Source organism: Dama dama, chromosome 11 (genome assembly GCF_033118175.1).
Source record: "Dama dama isolate Ldn47 chromosome 11, ASM3311817v1, whole genome shotgun sequence".
NCBI lineage: Eukaryota > Metazoa > Chordata > Mammalia > Artiodactyla > Cervidae > Dama > Dama dama.
In genome coordinates this window covers 38,390,874-38,409,368 of record NC_083691.1, presented here as the reverse complement: position 1 = coordinate 38,409,368, position 18,495 = coordinate 38,390,874, and the positions used below count along the sequence as shown (strand labels likewise).

At 44.6% G+C, this 18,495-nt stretch overlaps 1 protein-coding gene across 3 annotated transcripts in view; it reads left to right on the top strand.

Moving 5' to 3' along the window:
• The first annotated feature begins 17,262 nt into the window (after nucleotides 1-17,262).
• ARHGAP25 (Rho GTPase activating protein 25) overlaps nucleotides 17,263-18,495 on the top strand; it is an 89,441-nt gene continuing 88,208 nt past the window's right edge. For 2 of the 3 annotated variants that reach the window (XM_061155150.1, XM_061155149.1), the window contains exon 1: nucleotides 17,832-17,989. In XM_061155150.1, coding sequence (XP_061011133.1) covers nucleotides 17,920-17,989 — 70 coding nt within the window. In that variant the 5' untranslated portion in view covers nucleotides 17,832-17,919. Of the gene's footprint in view, nucleotides 17,695-17,831; nucleotides 17,990-18,495 lie in introns of those variants that run through there. The other variant, XM_061155151.1, reaches the window with a different exon arrangement.

The window sequence follows — 18,495 nt, the reverse complement described above, 5'->3', positions numbered from 1 at the left end:
CTCCCCCACACCAAGGGTGCCAGGAAATCAGGAGAGAGCGGTAATCAGAGTGGCCACAATGTCAGCAGGCCACTGAAATCCCTGAGAGGGCGGGTACAGACCCTAAGAAGGGGTGGAGTCTGGCAGCCATGCATGGTAGACTCCCCACCTGGGGAACTGGGGCCTTCAACCTGCAGGCCTTCCATCCATCTGCTTCTCCTCATGATCCAGAAGGACTAGGGGAAAATAGGACCCAAGATACTTCCCTTGGATGGAGCAGTTACTGTATGAATGCACTGTCCAGCCTCTGGGAGAATGAGAACTGGGGTCCTTAAGGTGTGAGCCACCAGAATCTCTAGATGAAATCTCTGTGCTGTGGAGTGACAGGCAGCAAAGGGCTAATGCAGGGATTTTTTTTTTTTTAATGGAAAAATAAAGTATCTAGACTAGCTGATCAAGAGTGGGCAGACACACCTGGCTCAGTCTTTTTTTTTTTTTAAATACCATTTTTAAAGGTTATTTTGCATTTATAGTTATCACAAAATGTTAACGATCCTCCCTGTGTGGTACAATGCATCACTGAGGCCTATTTTTTTTAAAAATTACTTATTTTAATTGGAGGATAATTACTTTACTAGGGGTTTCTCTGATAGCTCAGTTGGTAAAGAATCTGCCTGCAATTCAGGAGACCTGGGTTCGATTCCTATGTCAGGAAGATCCACTGGAGAAGGGATAGACTACCCACTTTAGTATTCTTGGGCTTCCCTTGTGGCTTAGCTGGTAAAGAATCCTCTTGCAATGTGGGAGACCTGGGTTCAATCCCTGGGTTGGGAAAATATCCTGAAGAAGGGAAAAGCTACCCACTCCAGTATTCTGGCCTGGAGAATTCTATGGACTGTATAGTCCATGGGGTCCCCAAGGGTCGGACACGACTGAGTCACTTTCACTTTCTTTCACTTACTTTACAAGATTGTGATGGTTTTTGCCATACATCAACATGAATCTGCCATACGCATATGTGCGTCTCTTTTCTCCTGAAATCCCTTCCTACCTTCCTCCCCACCCCATCCCTCCAGGCTGTCACAGAGCACTGGCTTTGCGTTTTCTGCATCATACATCAAATTCCCATTGGCTGTCTATTTTACGTATTTTTGTATATGTTTATGTTAATGTATATGTTTCAGTGATATTCTGTCAAATCATCCCACCCTTTCCTTCTCCCACTGAGTCCAAAAATCTGTTCTTTATGTCTGTGTCTCCTTTTCTGTCCTGTGTGTAAGACTGTTGATACCATCTTTCTAGATTCTATATATATGCATTAATATACAGTATCTGTCTTTCTCTTTCTGATTTACTTCACTCTGTATAATAGGCTCTAGGTTCATCCACCTCATTAGAAGTGACTGAAATGCATTCTTTTTTATAGCTGAGTAATATTCCATTGTGTATATGTACCACAACTTCCTTATCCATTCATCTGCCAATGGACATCTAGGTTGCTTCCAAGTCCTGGCTATTGTAAATAGTGCTGCAATGAACACTGGGATACATGTGACTTTTTCAATTCTGGTTTTCTCAAAGGCTATGCTCAGTAGTGATATTGCTGGGTCATATGGTAATTTTATTCCTAGTTTTTTTTAAGGAATCTCCATACTGTTCTCCATAGTGGTTGTATAAGTCCTATCTTACACCCGATAGTTTGTGCCTACTGACCCCTCATCCTTATATTGCCCCTCCCCCTGTCTCCCCACACCCAGCTCAGTCTTAAACTGGACTCACAGTGGATACATTTATACACCCATGTGGGGAACATGGAAAACCCCGGATGCAAAGTTGCACAGCCCTGCCAAGACTACAGGCGGCACCTGGCTCAGTCTGCCCTATGAAATCCCAGGCAGAATGGGTACAACCCCCAGGGTTCCATCTAGGAAAGAGGGGAAAAAGGGTAGAGAAAGCCCAAGAATGGAGCTTGGGTCAAATCACCATGAGAGGCCCTCACCTGAATCAAGAGAGCTAAGAGCAGTTTTGTTAGATAAGAAACGGAGGAGTTTCTATTTCCTAAACCATAGGAGGAAATGCCGAAAGCCTGAAAGGAGAACCAGACTTGGCAGAGTCTTGGGAGAACCCGGGCACGGGTGCCTGAGTTCTGTCCATCTCTGCATGGGGCAACAGGCTTGTGTTCAAGGCCAGGGGGACCCAGCTGGGCTTTAGAGAGCCTGTGGGCAGCCACCTAGGTGCCAGCACTGTGGCTGCTGGTTAATAGCAAAGAAGGCTCAGCAAAACCAAAGTGAAGGAAGCCGGGCTGTCAGCCCAGTGAGGGGCACTCGGGTGGGCTTGCCCTCGCTGGACTTCTTGGGCAGTCTGTCCAGACCTGTGGCCCTACTGTGGGACCAGCTGTGAAACAGAAAGCCAGCGGGCTCCCTGCAAGCCTGGATGGGCTGTTTCTCAAAAATGACAGGAATGGACCACATTTATTGTTAAACTTCTCTTGTGATAGTTGGACAGAGTAAGAAGGAACAGATTAAAAATCTCAAGCAGGTATGAGAGGGAGGGTGACAATCCAGAACAAGGTCAAGATCAAGGAGGAGAAAGAGCAAGAGGACTCCCTTCCTGCCCTAGGGCTCTCTCTAGGGATTAGTGAGCCCCTACTTCCCACTGGGTTCCAAGAATGAGGGGAAATAAAGGGCACTGAATCTTGGCACCTCAACCATTTCCACCCATCTTTGGGGTCTGGGGTGAGCTGAGTGCTTGGGAAATGCTGGTCCGTAGGGACTCCCTGGGGGCAATCATGAGGCCCAGGCTCCTCAGTCATGGGAAGACCCCTGGGCCCCTGAGAGTGGACGAAGGAAGGGTGGAAGAGCTAGTCCTCCCTCCCTTGCTCACAGGCCTGCTTGGCCATGTTAGCCTCCGAGTTGCTCTGACCTCTCCTCCTGGGTGTTGGTGCCTTTGCTGCAAGACACTTGTAAAAGGGCTTGAGTGAGGGGGACTGGGAGGAGACAGGCACTGGTACTGCTTGTAGCCAGTCAGTCTGGGATGGACACAAACTGGACCTGAAGATGGGCATGGGTTTATACTAACACACTTTCTGGTCCCTAGAGGTTCCTTCTGGTGGAAGGATGGAAGCTCCTTGTTCCTCTCTGAGCCTATTGCTTCAAATAGAGGCACACATCACCTGACTCACTTGGGAAGGAATGGAAGACCCCAGCTGCTTGACCATGGACATGCCTGACACTGGGAGGTGGTGGAACAGGGTAACTTCCCCATCCAGACACCACAGAGCTATGTCCTGCGTGCTGAGCCGCTGGGGTCAGAGAGCCGAACTAGAGCTGAGCAGGGATGTCCAGTGGAGACTGCATGGCCGGGAAACATGGGACTTTTCTTCTACCAGTGAGAGAGGCTGAGGCCCCCCTGGACTCAACTTCCCACTGGACTAGGGGCCCTGAATCTCCAGGTTAAGGACCGGATGTTTTCCCCAACCCCCTGAACACCTGGGCTGTCCCTGAGACTGCTTGACATCTGAGCCTAAACTGTATATATCTCCTGGGCAAGACCTCTCATGCCAACCCCAAGGAAAAGGAGAACAACCTGGTGGGGGGGGGGTCATTCCCACAGGGGCAAGGCCCACATTATCTCTGCAGGATGTGGGGAAAACAGGGCCAGGAAAACCTGAGACCCTCAGGTTAGTATCAACTGTACTTACTGATGTTCTTCCTGAGCCACGAGGGGGACCAAAAAAAGGTAAGGTCAAAGAAGTGTTTGTTTACATGATCTAAAATATCCATCCAGTGGATCTCAGCCCTGAACACCAGACTCCCACCCAACTGCTCACTGGACCATCTCCACTTGGAGGTTTATTGGGCATCTTTAGCTCATGATGTGCTGACCTCCACCCTCTCTGCCTGGCCTGAACCTTCCCCATCTCAGCCAGTGGAAGCCTCAGTGTTCCATTTTCTCAGGCCAAGACCCCTGTACTTTCCTTTGATTCCTCTTGTTCTCTCACACCCCTCACCCAATCTGTTAATAGAACTGACAGGACTGATCCACGATGCATTTAGACTCTCAGCCCTTCTCATTAGCTCCTTGGCCACTGCCAGAGCCTGTGCTGGTCCATATGGTGATGCTTTTGTAATATTTAGAAAAATATCACTCCATAACTTAATGGGTAGATAGAGCATTTGAGAAAGGAATGGTTCCCCTCATCTGGAGGAATGCTGCACCATACTCAGGCTCTGGCTGGATCCCAGGACCCCTTCAACCTGTTGGTATGGCTGGTGCCTCTGCAAACTATCAACTGTACAACCCATGTGTGGTGTGCTGGCTGGTCCACACCAATCCAGACCCACCACCCCCTCTCACCTGCATTGTTGCAGCCAACCTCTGAAGTCTCTGCTTCTGTCCTTGCCCTTCTCAGCTTTCACACAATTTGCCCCTTTTTGTTTCCTTCCCACCTACTTAAGCTGGGATCTCTTATCCCCTCTTCCCCAGCCCTCAACATGGAAGCCATAGTGATCTTTTTTTTCTATTTACTTAAGTAGAGTTGCTATACAATAGTATATAAGTTACAGATGTACAATATGGTGATTCACACTTTTTAAATGATGTACTCCATTTTAGTTATAGAAGGTTGGATATGTTCCCTGTTGCTGTACAACCCCTCCTTGTAGATTATTTCATACCAAGTAGTTTGTCCTTCTTAACCCCCTACCCCTATATTGCCCCTCCCCCTCCCTCTCCCCACTGGTAACTGCTAGTTTATTTTCTCTATCTGTGACTTCACTTCTTTTTAAAGAATATTTACTAGTTTGTTGTACTTTTTTAAGATTATGCATTTAAGTGATGTCGTGCAGTATTTGTCTTTCTCTGTCTGACTTATTTTGCTTAGTGTAAAGCCAAGTCCATCCATGTTGCTGCAAATGGCAAAATTTGATCCTTTTTTATGGCTGAGCAGTATTCCATCTTCTTTATCCATTGATCCGTTGATCAGCATTTAGTTTGCTTTTGTATCTTGGCTGTTGTAAACAGTGCTGCTATGAACATTTGAATTAGTGGGGTTTTTTTTGGATATATAGCCAAGAGTGGAATTAATACGTCATGTGATATTCCACTTTAAGTTTTTTGAGAAATGTCCATACTGTTCTCCATCCTGGCTGCACCAATTTATATTCCCACCAACAGTGCATAAGAGTCCCTTTTGTCCACATCATTACCAATGTATGTTCTTTGGCTGGTAGCCATTCTGACAGGTGCAAGGTGATAGCTCATTGTGATTTTGATTTGTATTTCCCTGATGATTAGCAATGTTGAGCATCTTTTCATAGTGGTCTTTTAAAACTACAAGTCCAGTTACTCTTCTGCTCAAAACCTCACTCCAAGAATAAGCCAGAGTCCAGGCCAGGTTCTAAAAACCCTGTGCAGTCGGCCCCCTGTTACCTCACTGACCCATCCCCAACAATCTCCCCTTCTTCCCTCCACTCCAGGTACAAGGCTGTCTCACAGATATACTTGAGTGGGGCCCTTGCAGTCACGCTCTTTTCTTCTGGAATGTCCTTCCACAGATACGCACCTGGCTCATTCCTCACTTTCCCAGGTCTCCACTCGAGTGGGGCGCATCCACCCATTTACAGCTGCAGGCAGCCCTCCTGAACACAGCGTCACTCCTCCCTTCCCAGGGCACACCTACTCTCCCCCACAGCTCTCACCCCGTCTAACATAGCACACTCACTCTACTTATTATTGTGGTTATCTCTCTCTCCTCTCCCTTGAATAAACTTCACAGAAGCAGGAGGTTTTGGCTATCTTGATTTTGGCTGTGTTCCCAGAACCTAGAACAGTGCCTGGAGCATCACAGGTGAACAACTTATTTGCTGTTTGTTGAGTGGGTGAGTGGCAGGAAGCAGAGTGGGACTTTTACACTGAAATATATGAAGTTGTTTTTGCAGATTAAAAGTGGTCAAATATCAGGAACTTCATGCAGTTCATTCAGTCTAATACGATGTAACACATGTTTGGCCAGAAGGACATATTATGTGGGGGGACATTTTCCTCACATAACATTTGCTCTGTGTGCTCCCATTCAAAAACTTAAGATTCTGTGTAATCCTTGGGTGACAAATTTCCTATTTAAATGGACGTTTGTCTTCCTAATCCTATGATCCATGGAACAACCTTCCTCTAGGTAAAATTCAACAGCATTATATATCTCTATTTCTGTCTCTATATCTATATCCATATATATATATATATATATATGTTTATGGGATAGTTGGAATCAATGAAGGTTAATAGACAAACAAGGAGCAACCATCAAAACAAACACTAGAGACTTGGCAGAGATGAGATCAGTATCAAGGAGGGCAGGTTCACCTCATGGTTCAGGCCTGGAGGAACAAGGATCCCAGCAGAGATGCTTGTCTGCCATCCCTTGACCCAAACAGAGTGTTCAGTGGGCAGAGTCTCTTCCTCTGCCAGGCTGGATTTTTTTTAATCTATTTTACTCATATAGCCAAGGGAAAAGGAATAAGACATTGAACTTGTGCTTTTTAAATTTCACTGTCTTAAAGGTACCGACTATTACAATGCATATGAAACACAATATTTCTCTTGGTGTCTCTAAATGCCACACTCTAGAACACACCTTCTATGGAATCAGTTATACCCCTGAAGGTGCAGTCTTTAATCCTGCAAGGGCTTCCCTGGCGGCTCAGACAGTAAAGAATCCGTCTGCAATTCAGGAGACCTGGGTTTGATCCCTGGGTCAGGAAGATCCCCTGGAGAAGGGAATGGCAACCCACTCAAGTATTCTTGCCTGGAGAATTCCATGGACATAGAGCCTGGTGGTCTACAGCCCATGGTGTCGCAAAGAGTCAGACACAGCTGAGTGACTTTCACTTCACTTGAGTAGTAACTTAAAGGACGGTTGCTGGTCGAGTGCACCCTCAATATGGGGCAGACATTCGAGCGCCAATAAGAGCCAGGTAAGAAATATAAGCGTGTGAGACTAGCTCACTCATGTCCACAAATAAATGTTTTCTCCCAAATGTCTTGACCTTCACAGACTACTTTTATTCTCCCCACTTTAGAATGAGACATTCTAGAATGAGTCTGAGTAAACTCCGGGAGTTGGTGATGGACAGGGAGGCCTGGCATACTGCAGTCCATGGGGTCGCAAAGAGTTGAACACGACTGAGCGACTGAACTGAACTGAGCATTCTCAGACATGAGGGCAAAGTATCATACTCTTCTTCTTAAATCTAGCCTAAGGAAAACAACACTACAAGTGTGATGACAAATGGCACCTGGCCCCGCCTCTCTGGAGCAGAAGAGTCTCGGCACTCCCGACCTATGTGACCGGTAGCCCCTGTTGAGCTTCTGCTGAATGGTTTTCTAAGCCGAACCATCTGATTCAAATTCCATGCTCACTGAACAGCTGACGAGATGAGGTGGGTTGTTACAGACGATGACTGGGAATGTGGGGTAGGGGCTGGCATACAGGTTCAAATCCTCAGGCAGCTGGAGTGGGAAGGATCGGGAAGGACTGGGGATGGTGTTAATATTGGCAGGCGGGCAATCAAAATTCACGAGCCCTGGGTGGGGTCCACAGAAAGGAGAGAATTCTCACATGGGTGAGGTGGGATCAAAATCAGCAGGGGTTGTGGGGGCCTACCAAAGTGGGGGTTGGAAGTGGTCCAACTAAGGGGAGGTATGTTTTAGCACAGATATTATTTAGAATTATCATGTGTAGTGATAACAAAAAAAAAGCGGATGGCTTTTAATCTTGTTATACATTTTAAATTCTCCACAGACAATGACATCTATTGTCTGCTTAGGGCAGGTGCCTCCCATTGCTCCCTTTCTCCACCCCAGCCCCACCCCACACTCACTACTGAGAAATAAAGACATTAGATTCAGAGATCTGCCACCATGGACAGTGCCTTATTATTATTATTTTTTTTTTTTTTTTTTTACCAAGCATCTCTTTAAGGACTGTGGGAAACAGGTGGGATGGCAATCCAATCCTTGACCTCCTATTAGACTCCAAGATTTTGTTGTTAGTGAAATGGAAAGCCTCTTTTGTTTCACTTCCAACACCAAGATGCTCAAGATTTATCTTTGTTTATATCCCACCTCCCAAAATACACAAGCAATGCTATTAAGGAAAATCACTGGGCCAGCACTAGCAACTAAGTTTCTCTCTGTTCCTCCTAAGGAGAATCTTATTGATCATCAGTGTGTGTGTGTGAGTGTGTGTGTGTGTGTGTGTGCGTGCACGTTAGTCACTCAGCTGTGTCTGACTCTTTGTGATCCCATGGACTGTAGCCCACCAGGCTCCCCTGTCCAGGGAATTCTCCAGGCAAGAACACTGGAGCGGATTGCCATTTCCTTCTCCAGGGGATCTTCCTGACCCAGGGATCGAACCCAGATATCCTGCATTGCATGCAGATTGTTTATGATCTGAGCCACCAGGGAATTGTACAAGAAGCTAAGAATCTGGGCTCAGAGAAACCTCCATGACTCTGTCTCATAGGCAGAGACTTTCTGACAAAGGTGGACACTCAGGTGTTTCTCCTGGAGCCTGTTCTTCACTCAGAGACACACACTGCAGAGAATCCGGAAAGCTGAACTGCCTTCTCTGTCATACATCTCTCTGACGCTCATCAGTGAGGTGACCACTGTATCATCCTCCCTTACTCTCTCCAGGCACTGCTGCAAATCCCTGCAGAAAATACCAGCTACAATAGCAGTGATGATGAGAATGATGATGACAAACACAACCTGAAGCATGTGATGGGGAAAGAGAGGGAGAAAGCAGGGGGCAAAGGATTCTCTCTAGCAGACCTGATCACTACTGATAAGATGGGACTATGGTTTCAGACCCAACATCACTTAAACATTCATCAGGCAGCAGGTAGGGGAAAGTGGTATTTCGGAAGTACATAGGAAAAAGACCGCCAGAATTTTGGAATGAAATTCAGCATGACATGTGTCAGCTTCTCTTTAAAGAAAGGCTTAAAGGAACCAAAACAATGTAGTAGAAATTGGAAGCAGTCAAAACTGGAAGTCACGTTTTAACTGAACGTGGTTTTGTAGAAATGTACACTCCTTGTAGCTACCTCTTTGGATGTTTCAAGCAGCAGAATTTAAGCTGTAAAAAACAGAAACAGACAATAAACACATGGAAACGTTACTGCCTTCAGGAAAATGCAAATCAAAACTATAATGAAATACCATTCTCTACCTACTAGAATGGCTCAAATAGATGATAACAAGTATTAGGGAGAACATGGAAAAAATGGAACCCTCCGACATGGCTAGTGGGGACATAAAATGAGGCAGCCACTTTGGAAAACATTCTGGCAGTTCCTCAAAAGTTTAAATGTGAGTCACCATATGATCCAGAAATACCACTGCTCTGAATATACTCAAGAGAAACAAAAGCATATATACATGAAAATTTGCACATGAATGTTCACAGCAATATTATCATAATATCTCCAAAGTAAAAATAATTCAAATTTCTATCACCTGATGATCAGATAAACAGAATGTGTCCATATAATGGAATATTCTTGGATCATAAAAAGAAATAAAATTCTGATATATGCCACAACATTAATGAACCTTCAAAACATTATGCCAAGTGAAAGTGAGTATTATTTAAAAAAAACACATATTATATGACTCCATTTATATGAAAAGTCCAGAATAGGCACATATATAGATTCAGAAAGTAGACTAGTGGTTGCCTGACATTGGCTGGGGGACTGAGGAGAGTCTGCTAAAGGGCATGGGTTTTTTTTTGGGGGGGGGGGTAATGAAAAAGTAATGCTCAAAATTCTCCAAGCCAGGTTTTAGCAATATGTGAACCGTGAACTTCCAGATGTTCAAGCTGGTTTTAGAAAAGGCAGAGGAACCAGAGATCAAATTGCCAACATCCTGGATCATCGAAAAAGCAAGAGAGTTCCAGAAAAACATCTATTTCTGCTTTATTGACTATGCCAAAGCCTTTGACTGTGTGGATCACAATAAACTATGGAAAATTCTGAAGGAGATGGGAATACCAGACCACCTGACCTGCCTCTTGAGAAACCTGTATGCAGGTCAGGAAGCAACAGTTAGAACTGGGCATGGAACAACAGACATGTTCCAAATAGGAAAAGGAGTACATCAAGGCTGTATATTGTCACCCTGCTTATTTAACTTCTATGCAGAGTACATCACGAGAAATGCTGGGCTGGAAGAAGCACCAGCTGGAATTAAGATTGCCAGGAGAAATATCAATAACCTCAGATATGCAGATGACACCACCCTTATGGCAGAAAGTGAAGAGAAACTAAAAAGCCTCTTGATGAAAGTGAAAGAGGAGAGTGAAAAAGTTGGCTTAAAGCTCAACATTCAGAAAACTAAGATCATGGCATCTGGTCCCATCACTTCATGGCAAATAGATGGGGAGACAGTGGAAACAGTGTCAGACTTTATTTTTGGGGGCTCCAAAATCACTTCAGATCGTGACTGCAGCCATGAAATTAAAAGACACTTACTCCTTGGAAGGAAAGTTATCACCAACCTAGATAGCATATTAAAAAGCAGAGACATTACTTTGCCAACAAAGGTCCGTCTGGTCAAGGCTATGGTTTTTCCAGTGGTCATGTATGGATGTGAGAGTTGGACTGTGAAGAAAGCTGAGCACCGAAAAATTGATGCTTTTGAACTGTGGTGTTGGAGAAGACTCTTGAGAGTCCCTTGGACTGCAAGGAGATCCAACCAGTCCATCCTGAAGGAGATCAGTCCTGGGTGTTCATTGGAAGGACTGATGCTGAAGCTGAAACTCCAATACTTTGGCCACCTCATGCGAAGAGTTGACTCGTTGGAAAAGACCCTGATGCTGGGAGGGATTGGGGGCAGGAGAAGGGGATGACAGAGGATGAGATGGCTGGATGGCATCACTGACTCAATGGACATGAATTTGAGTAGACTCTGGGAGTTTGTGATGGACACGCCAGGGAGGCCTGGCGTGCTGCGATTCATGGGGTCGCAAAGAGTTGGACACGACTGAGTGACTGAACTGAACTGAACTAATGAAAATGTTCTAAAATTGTGGTGATGTTTGCACAACTCTATGAATATAGTAAAAAAAAAAATCACTGAGTTTTACACTTTAGATGGGAGAATTGTGTGGTATAGAAATCATATCTCAATGAAGCTGTTAAACAACCACACCAGTGAAATGAAGAACAAACATGAGAAACTGTCTCAACGTGTAGAGGACGATAACAGAAGTGACAAAATGAAAGGCAAAGAGGCAACAAATAAACAGCTAGCAGGTAGCTAACTGGAATTTCTGGAGATCCAAGGGCCAGTGGAACAAGTCCCAAATAAAGGTATAAGATAATCTCCCTCTCCAGGTTGCTCAGACACATAGATACCTAGGCATAGCTGAACCCTAAAAATGGCCAAATGCATATTGAAAAGTAACTTCAGTTTCACTGTTAATAGAAAATTGTTTATTTAATTGGCAATGATTAAAAAGAAAACATGCCAACTGTTAGCAAGGCCATGATGAAACTGGAGACCTCACATAACACTGATGTGAACACGAACTGGTAGAACCTTCTGGAGGACAGTGTGAAAACACGTCAGGATAACTCCTCATGTTTTTTTGTCAAGGGATGTTAGCGTTTATCAAACAGCATGCATTCTAATGTTTTAAAAATTAAAAGTATACATAGATATATATACAGACACTTCCCAGGTAGTGCCAGTGGTTAAGAACCCACCTGCCAATGCAGGAGACGCAAGAAATGTAGATTTGATCCCTGGGTCAGGAAGATCCCCTGAAGGAGGGCATGGCAACCCACCCCAGTATTCTTGCCTGGAGAATCCCATGGACAGTGGAGCTTGGTTGGCTACAGTCCATGGGGTCTCAAAGAGTCAGACAGGGCTGAAGCAACTTAGCACATAAACACATACACAGGACCTACGGTACAGCATGGTGACTATAACTAACGTTGTATATTTGAAAGTTGCTAAGAGTGGATCTCAGGCATTCTGACATGCAGACACACATACACATACACACACACTCATGCACACACACAAAGAGTAAGGATGTTAACTATGTGAGATGATGGGTGTGTGAATAATCTTTATCTTAGTAATCACACATGTAGAATGTATATGGATAGCAAATCATCACATTGTACACTTTCAGTATAATTATATTTGTCAATTATTCCCTAATAAAGATAAAAATACATATACACATACACTACATCCACAGAGAAGACAGAGAATGAGAAATATTTTTATTACATCTTAAATGGTAGCAGTGACTTTTATTGTCTTTATACTTATTTAAATATATGGAATTTAGAAAGACGGCAATGACGGTCCTATATGCAAGGCAGTGAAAGAGACACAGATGTAAAGAACAGACTTTTGGACGATGTGGGAGAAGCCGAGGGTGGGACGATATAAGAAAATAGCATTGAAACATGTATATTACCATGTGTAAAATAGATGACCAGTGCAAGTTTGATACATGAAGCGGGCACTCAGAGCCAGCACTCTGGGACAACCCAGAGGGGTGGGGTGGGGAGGGAGGTGGCGGGGGTGGGGGGCATTCAGGAGGGGGGGTTCGAGGGCACCCATGGTTGATTCATTTCGATGTATGGCAAAACCCACCACAGTATTGTAAAGTAGTTATCCTGCAATTAAAATAAATAAATAAAATTTAAAAAACGTGCACAGACATCTCTAACGGTAAAAATAACAATAAAAGAAATGTTTAAAAAGTCCACTGTTGACTCTCACCTCAGGGTAGAGTCCATCCCCTCAGCCAGTGCCTGAGGCCCTGCCCCTTTAGCCCTTTTTCCCTTCCTCCAGCCTTACCCCACAGCCATATACCACTCCGGCTACTTCCCTAAATGGGTTTCCTGTTGTAGCAGCTCTCTGCTGTTTCATCAGCCAGAACATCTTCCTCCCACGCCCCGATCCTGGTCCTTGTCTGCCCGCTCTCTCCTGGGTCACCTCTCTTGGGAAACCACTCTGGCCACCCAAGCAGAGCTCACATTTCCTGCTCTCACCCTACCCAGTGTGTGCACTATTTTTATGCCTCCAATGACATTGCCGTGATGTCTGCACTTTTCTCTCCTGAGTCATTTGAGGATTAGGCAGGTTGTTAATCGTCCTATTTACTCAGCATCCATCCAGCACAGTCCTGGATAAATATTTATGGAGTGAAGTGGGGAACGAATGAGTGTGAGTTCTGGGCTCTCACACCAGCAGAACATCTGCTCTTAGCACCTGGTAGCTCCAACCTGCCCCGGACTGACAGAGCCCACCATCTTCTCCCTGGGGTATCTCTCCTTCCTCATTAGCAACCCCCACTCTTTCAGTCCACCCCCCCCCCCCAATCTCTGTGATTGGAGCCTCCATCTCTGCAGGGACAGAGGCCAGGACCATAGGCATCTTTTTTCTCCCATAGGAACTCATCGGGTGCCATCAATCTTACCACCTGGCTGGCTCTTACCTTGTTTTCCCTCCTGCTGTCTTTCACTCTCACTCTCCCTTGGATGTCTGTCCCAGCCTCCCCATCCTTATCCCAATAAAAAGCTCCCCAGTGGCTTCTATTTCCTCCAGTGTAAAGTCAAACCTCTTTCCAGGGATCCAGCCCTGATCCAGCCCTGGTCTCTCTCCCCAGCTTCATCTCTCCTCCATCCCTCCTCTTTTATCCTTTTTAGGAGCAACCTGATGAGTTCTTTCTTGCTTCTGTGCCTCTTGCATGCTGTTTATTTCATCTAGAAAGCATTTTAAACCCTTTTGCTTCCCTAAATCATTCATGAAGCCTTAAAAGACACTTCCTCCAGGAAGCCTTCCCTAACTTCCCAAGGCCCAATTAGGCCCCTCTGAGGTAAAGTCTCTTGCTCCCCAAACTTTCAATTCAACATACCCCTTCTCATGTCATATTTAATTGTTTACTTAATTGTTCTCTCTCAGCAGACTGTAAGTTGAATGTGAAACAAGAGTGGCTTGTTTAACATTCTGAACATGAACACTCCTCCAATATCCAGTAAAAAATTAAGCCCTAGGACTTCCCTGATGGTCCAGTGGTTAAGACTTCACCTTCCAGTGCTGGGGTGGAGGTTTGATCCCTGGTCAGAGAGCTAAGATTCCACATGCCTCATGCCCAAAAAACCAAACATAAAACAGAAGCAATATTGTAGCAAATTCAATAAAGATCTGAAAAATGAACTACAACCCAGATGTCTATTGGCAGATGAATGGATACATACATATAATGGAATATTACTCAGGTATAAAAAGGAATGCATTTGAATCAGTTCTAATGAGATGGATGATACTGAAGCCTATTATTTAGGGTGAAATAAGTCAGAAAGAGAAAGACAAATACTGTATATTAATGCATATATAAATTAAGTTCTCAATAGCTGGTTAGTGTTCAATAAGCAAATAGATGAATGAATGTTTGCTTTTCCTTTTGCTATTGGAGATGCTGATTCAATCTTTGGAACCAGACAAGACACCTAGTTCTTCATTTTCTGGAGCCCAGGAATCGGGGAGCATCACTGCAGTGGTGCTGCCCTCTACCCCTACCCTGGTAGCGGAAGGCCCCAGAGCTGGCTCTTGGAGGCCAGGCAGTTGTGCTGGGCCATTCCGGGGTGCTTTTCTTCTGGCCGCTTTTCCAAGTATTCACGAGCAACTTCCCCTTCAGTCACGAGTTTTTCCAAGAGTTATAGGAACCTACCCTGAAGAGTAAGGGAAGTTCTCTGCATGATTCTACACGCTGCCTTTAAGATATTCTCAGAGTTCTTGTGTTTAAGGTCTCAGGACTGAAACTTTGAGTGATATCAAGTTCCCTGTCGAGATGCTGCTGTGCTGAGCTCAGGATGGCTATCTACCCATGCCCCCTCTCCACATCTCCCGCAAGTGAGGACAGAAACATAGTGTTGTTTGGGCTGGGCAGGCAGTCATGCAGAGTGGGGGCTGTGAAATGTGCAATTGGCTGAGTCAAGTTCAGAGGAATCCAGCACCCCTGGGGTGGTTGGAAGGTGGCTGAATAAGCCAGGTTGGTGGGATGGATTGGAGTATTGATCAGTCTCTTTTAGTCTCTCCTCCCTTCCTCCCACTCCCTCTCAGGGCTGTATTTTCTGTCTCACTGACTTTGGACTTAGTCACTTGATATGTGTTGGCCACTGGAATGTGAGCAGATATGATAAGAACAGAAGCTTTAAATGTGTTCCTGTGGTTCTTCTCTCTTACAGTCTTTTCACTCACAAAAAGGATATGCCTCAGGTCACCCTTGCTCCTTCAGCCTGGTTCCCCAAACATACATTTTGGAACAGATTTGTTTGAGATGGTTATTCATTATATTAGCAGAGATGTGTATGATTGGGGGGTTCAGGGAGCAATTTGGGCTGGAAATCTATATTGGAGGGGTCAACAGATGCATAGCATGCAAGCTTTGAGAGAAATGAGCTCACTGAGGTGTGGGTATAGATGGAAAAAAAGTTCACGTAGTGCGTCCTGGTTTTTTCTAAAGTTTAAAATTTAGGGAGATGAGATGGAGTCAGCAAGGATATGGAGATGGGGCAGAAAGACAGGCAAACAACCATGCCAGCAAGGAGTCCTGGGAGCCAAGTGGAGAGTGGGCCTGGAGCTGGAGAAAGTAATCAAATGTGTCCAAATTGAAATGACAGGCGGAACTGACCAGTGGGTTCAGTGACAGCAATGCCATTGATGTCCTTGATAAGAATATATTTGGGGGAGTCATGGGATCAAAAGATCAACGAAAGAGATTCAGAAGAGAATAATAAGACAGATATTTGCAAGTACAGACAATGCTTATGTAAACTTTGCTCAGAAATGAAAGAGAGAAATAGAGCCATAGCCAAAGGGAAGAAGCATCAACAGAGATTTTGTAAAGCTATAGGATGAAAAAGAATAAGTTTGAATGCTGGTAGGAACGAGCCAAAAGAGAAGAAATTGATGATGCAGTAAAGATGGAAGAGTTGTGACACGATTCGTCCTTTGTAGCCAGGAGAAGATTGAGGGTGTGAGCTTTCCTGCGTGGAGGTGGGACCTACAGTGGTGGGAGCTTACAGACATTCTCCTCCATTGCATCAACTTTCTCAGTGAAACAGGAAGCCAGGTCACCAACAGAGTGAGCATGTGGGAGGCAAAGAAGAAAGTACAGCAGAGTCTTCTAGGAGAGTGGAAGAAAGAATGAACCAAAGGTTTGCAGCTAGTATGCTGGCCAGTAGCAACTCTTGTGAGCATTCTTACCTATTGCTTTATTAGCCCCCTTACCTTATGGGCTCATTAGTCTTATTACCTGCTATCTTGATTAAGCCTCATGACAGCCCTGTGAAGTAGGTCCTATTGTTTACCTCACTTACAGATGAGAATATAAGTACAGAGTAGTCAAGAAACTTGTCCAAACTCACACAGCGAGAAAGTGGTTGGGCCAGGATTTGAACACAAGCAGTCTGGCTCTGGGCCCAAGTACTTAAGCATTAAGTTAGTGCAGCCCAGTTGAACATATGAAAGCCTGTCATGGAACCGGACTAAATGGAATAAGGATTGAGATACGTTTGTGGTGCACCCACTGTGTGTACTAGATGCCATCACAGTGGGTGTGATGTGCAGTCATGGTTATTATCAACCCATTTTACTGCTGAGGATACTGAGGCCCAGAGAGATTCAGTTGCTTATTAAAAGCTATAGCGCTAAAAAGTGGAAGAACTGAGTTTTGAACCCTTATCAGTCTGATTCCCAAACCCACAGCCTGTACACAAGGTCAAAGAACCATTGTAACACCTAAGTGGGTCTACTTAGCTAACATTGACTTAAATACATCAGAGTCCTCCTGACATCAGGTTGAGATCACTTGGAACCTTTACCCAGAGCAGGTGGAGAATTTACTATGTGGGCCTTATAGCAGGAAGAACTCAAAGAGGGTGACTTTGGGGGAGTGCTGATTGTCTTACTGATCATTTTTGGAAGCACAGTCTGTTCAGTGAGAAAGGAGGTTTAGAGGTATATGGCCAGAGTCTTCGAATTTTAATCAAACCTATAAGCTTTATAGCCCAAGAGCACTTACTCTACTTATATAAGCATTTCTAAAATCTATTCTCTGAAGAAAGAGCTTCAGAGCTCAATGTATCATCTACACTTAACAGCCACCCACTTCCTCAAATGCAAGGAAGCAGACAGTTAAAAAAAAAAAGCCAAGAGGCAGCCGTTGTTTATCATGACCTCGCCTCAGTGAGGCCTGAGATTCTTTCGAACAGGAGATTTGCTTCCCATGACGCACAGCGAAGTGTCAACTGGGATATTTCTGGTAATACTGAAAGCAAGAGAAGCAGGGTGTACACTTCACAAGGCACCAGCCCCCCGAGGGACCGTGAGAGGGCTTGGGTGCCATCCCCCATGACAAATGGATGGACCTTTCATCTGAGAAAGGAGAAGATACTTGGGCAGATCAACCTCAAACCCAAGATTGCTTGTGAAGCAATCGTAAAGGGGAAAAACACACACACACACGCTCGAGAGGCAAGAAGATCAAAAAGCCAAGAAGGGTGCGAGTTGTGGCAGACTCCCCGCTTCAGCAGCGACTCACCCAGACCAGGAGCAAAATGTCCCTGAAGTTGCCAAGAAACTGGGATTTCAACCTGCGAGGGGAGGCTGGTAAAATAGGTACGGTCAACGTCTTTTTGCTGCTTTTGTGGTTCTTACACTTGAGTTCCCACCATTTGCATGTTGGTCTGCAGTAAGCATAATCTGCTTAAAAATGGATCTCTGGGCAAAGCTGGGTTTGGGGTGAAATTTGCATTCAGACTGATATATTGGCTCAAAGTCCCCAAGCGCCAGGGGAAGGCTTCTTTTTTTTTTTTTTTTTTGGTTTGTTTGGAGGTGGTGGGAATGGAGCTCCTTGGTGTGTGGGACCTGGGGTACCTGGCGTGGACTAAGGCTACAGATCTCACAAAACATGGTGAGTTTTTCTCTGTTTATCTTGGAAGGATAATTTCCCTCCTGTTTGGACACATCCATGTGTGAGTGGGTTTTGACAGAGTCTTGGAAGTGCTTGATCTGTTCTGTTTTGTGAGCCCACTGGGTCGCCAGACCTTTGTGGACTTGGGGCTGAAATGGTGTTACTTGTAGCAAAAAGTAAACAGTGTGGACAAGACAGGAACATAGAGACATTTGACGGTATAATAAAGACACTTTTAATTAAAAAGGACAGAATGGAAGGGAAATCTAGAGGAGTTGAAATAGATGCATTATAAATAAATTAAATTAAGGGACTCTGGTATGCTTTCTGAGATCCTCTGGCCTTTAATTTTTGCCTCTTCTCATTAACAATATTGGTGATATATTGATTTTTTAAAATAAATTGTTATTGAAATACAGTTGATTTATAATGTTGTGTTAGTTTCAGGTGTACAACAAAATGATTCGGTTGTGTGTTTGTGTATATATATATATATATATATATAT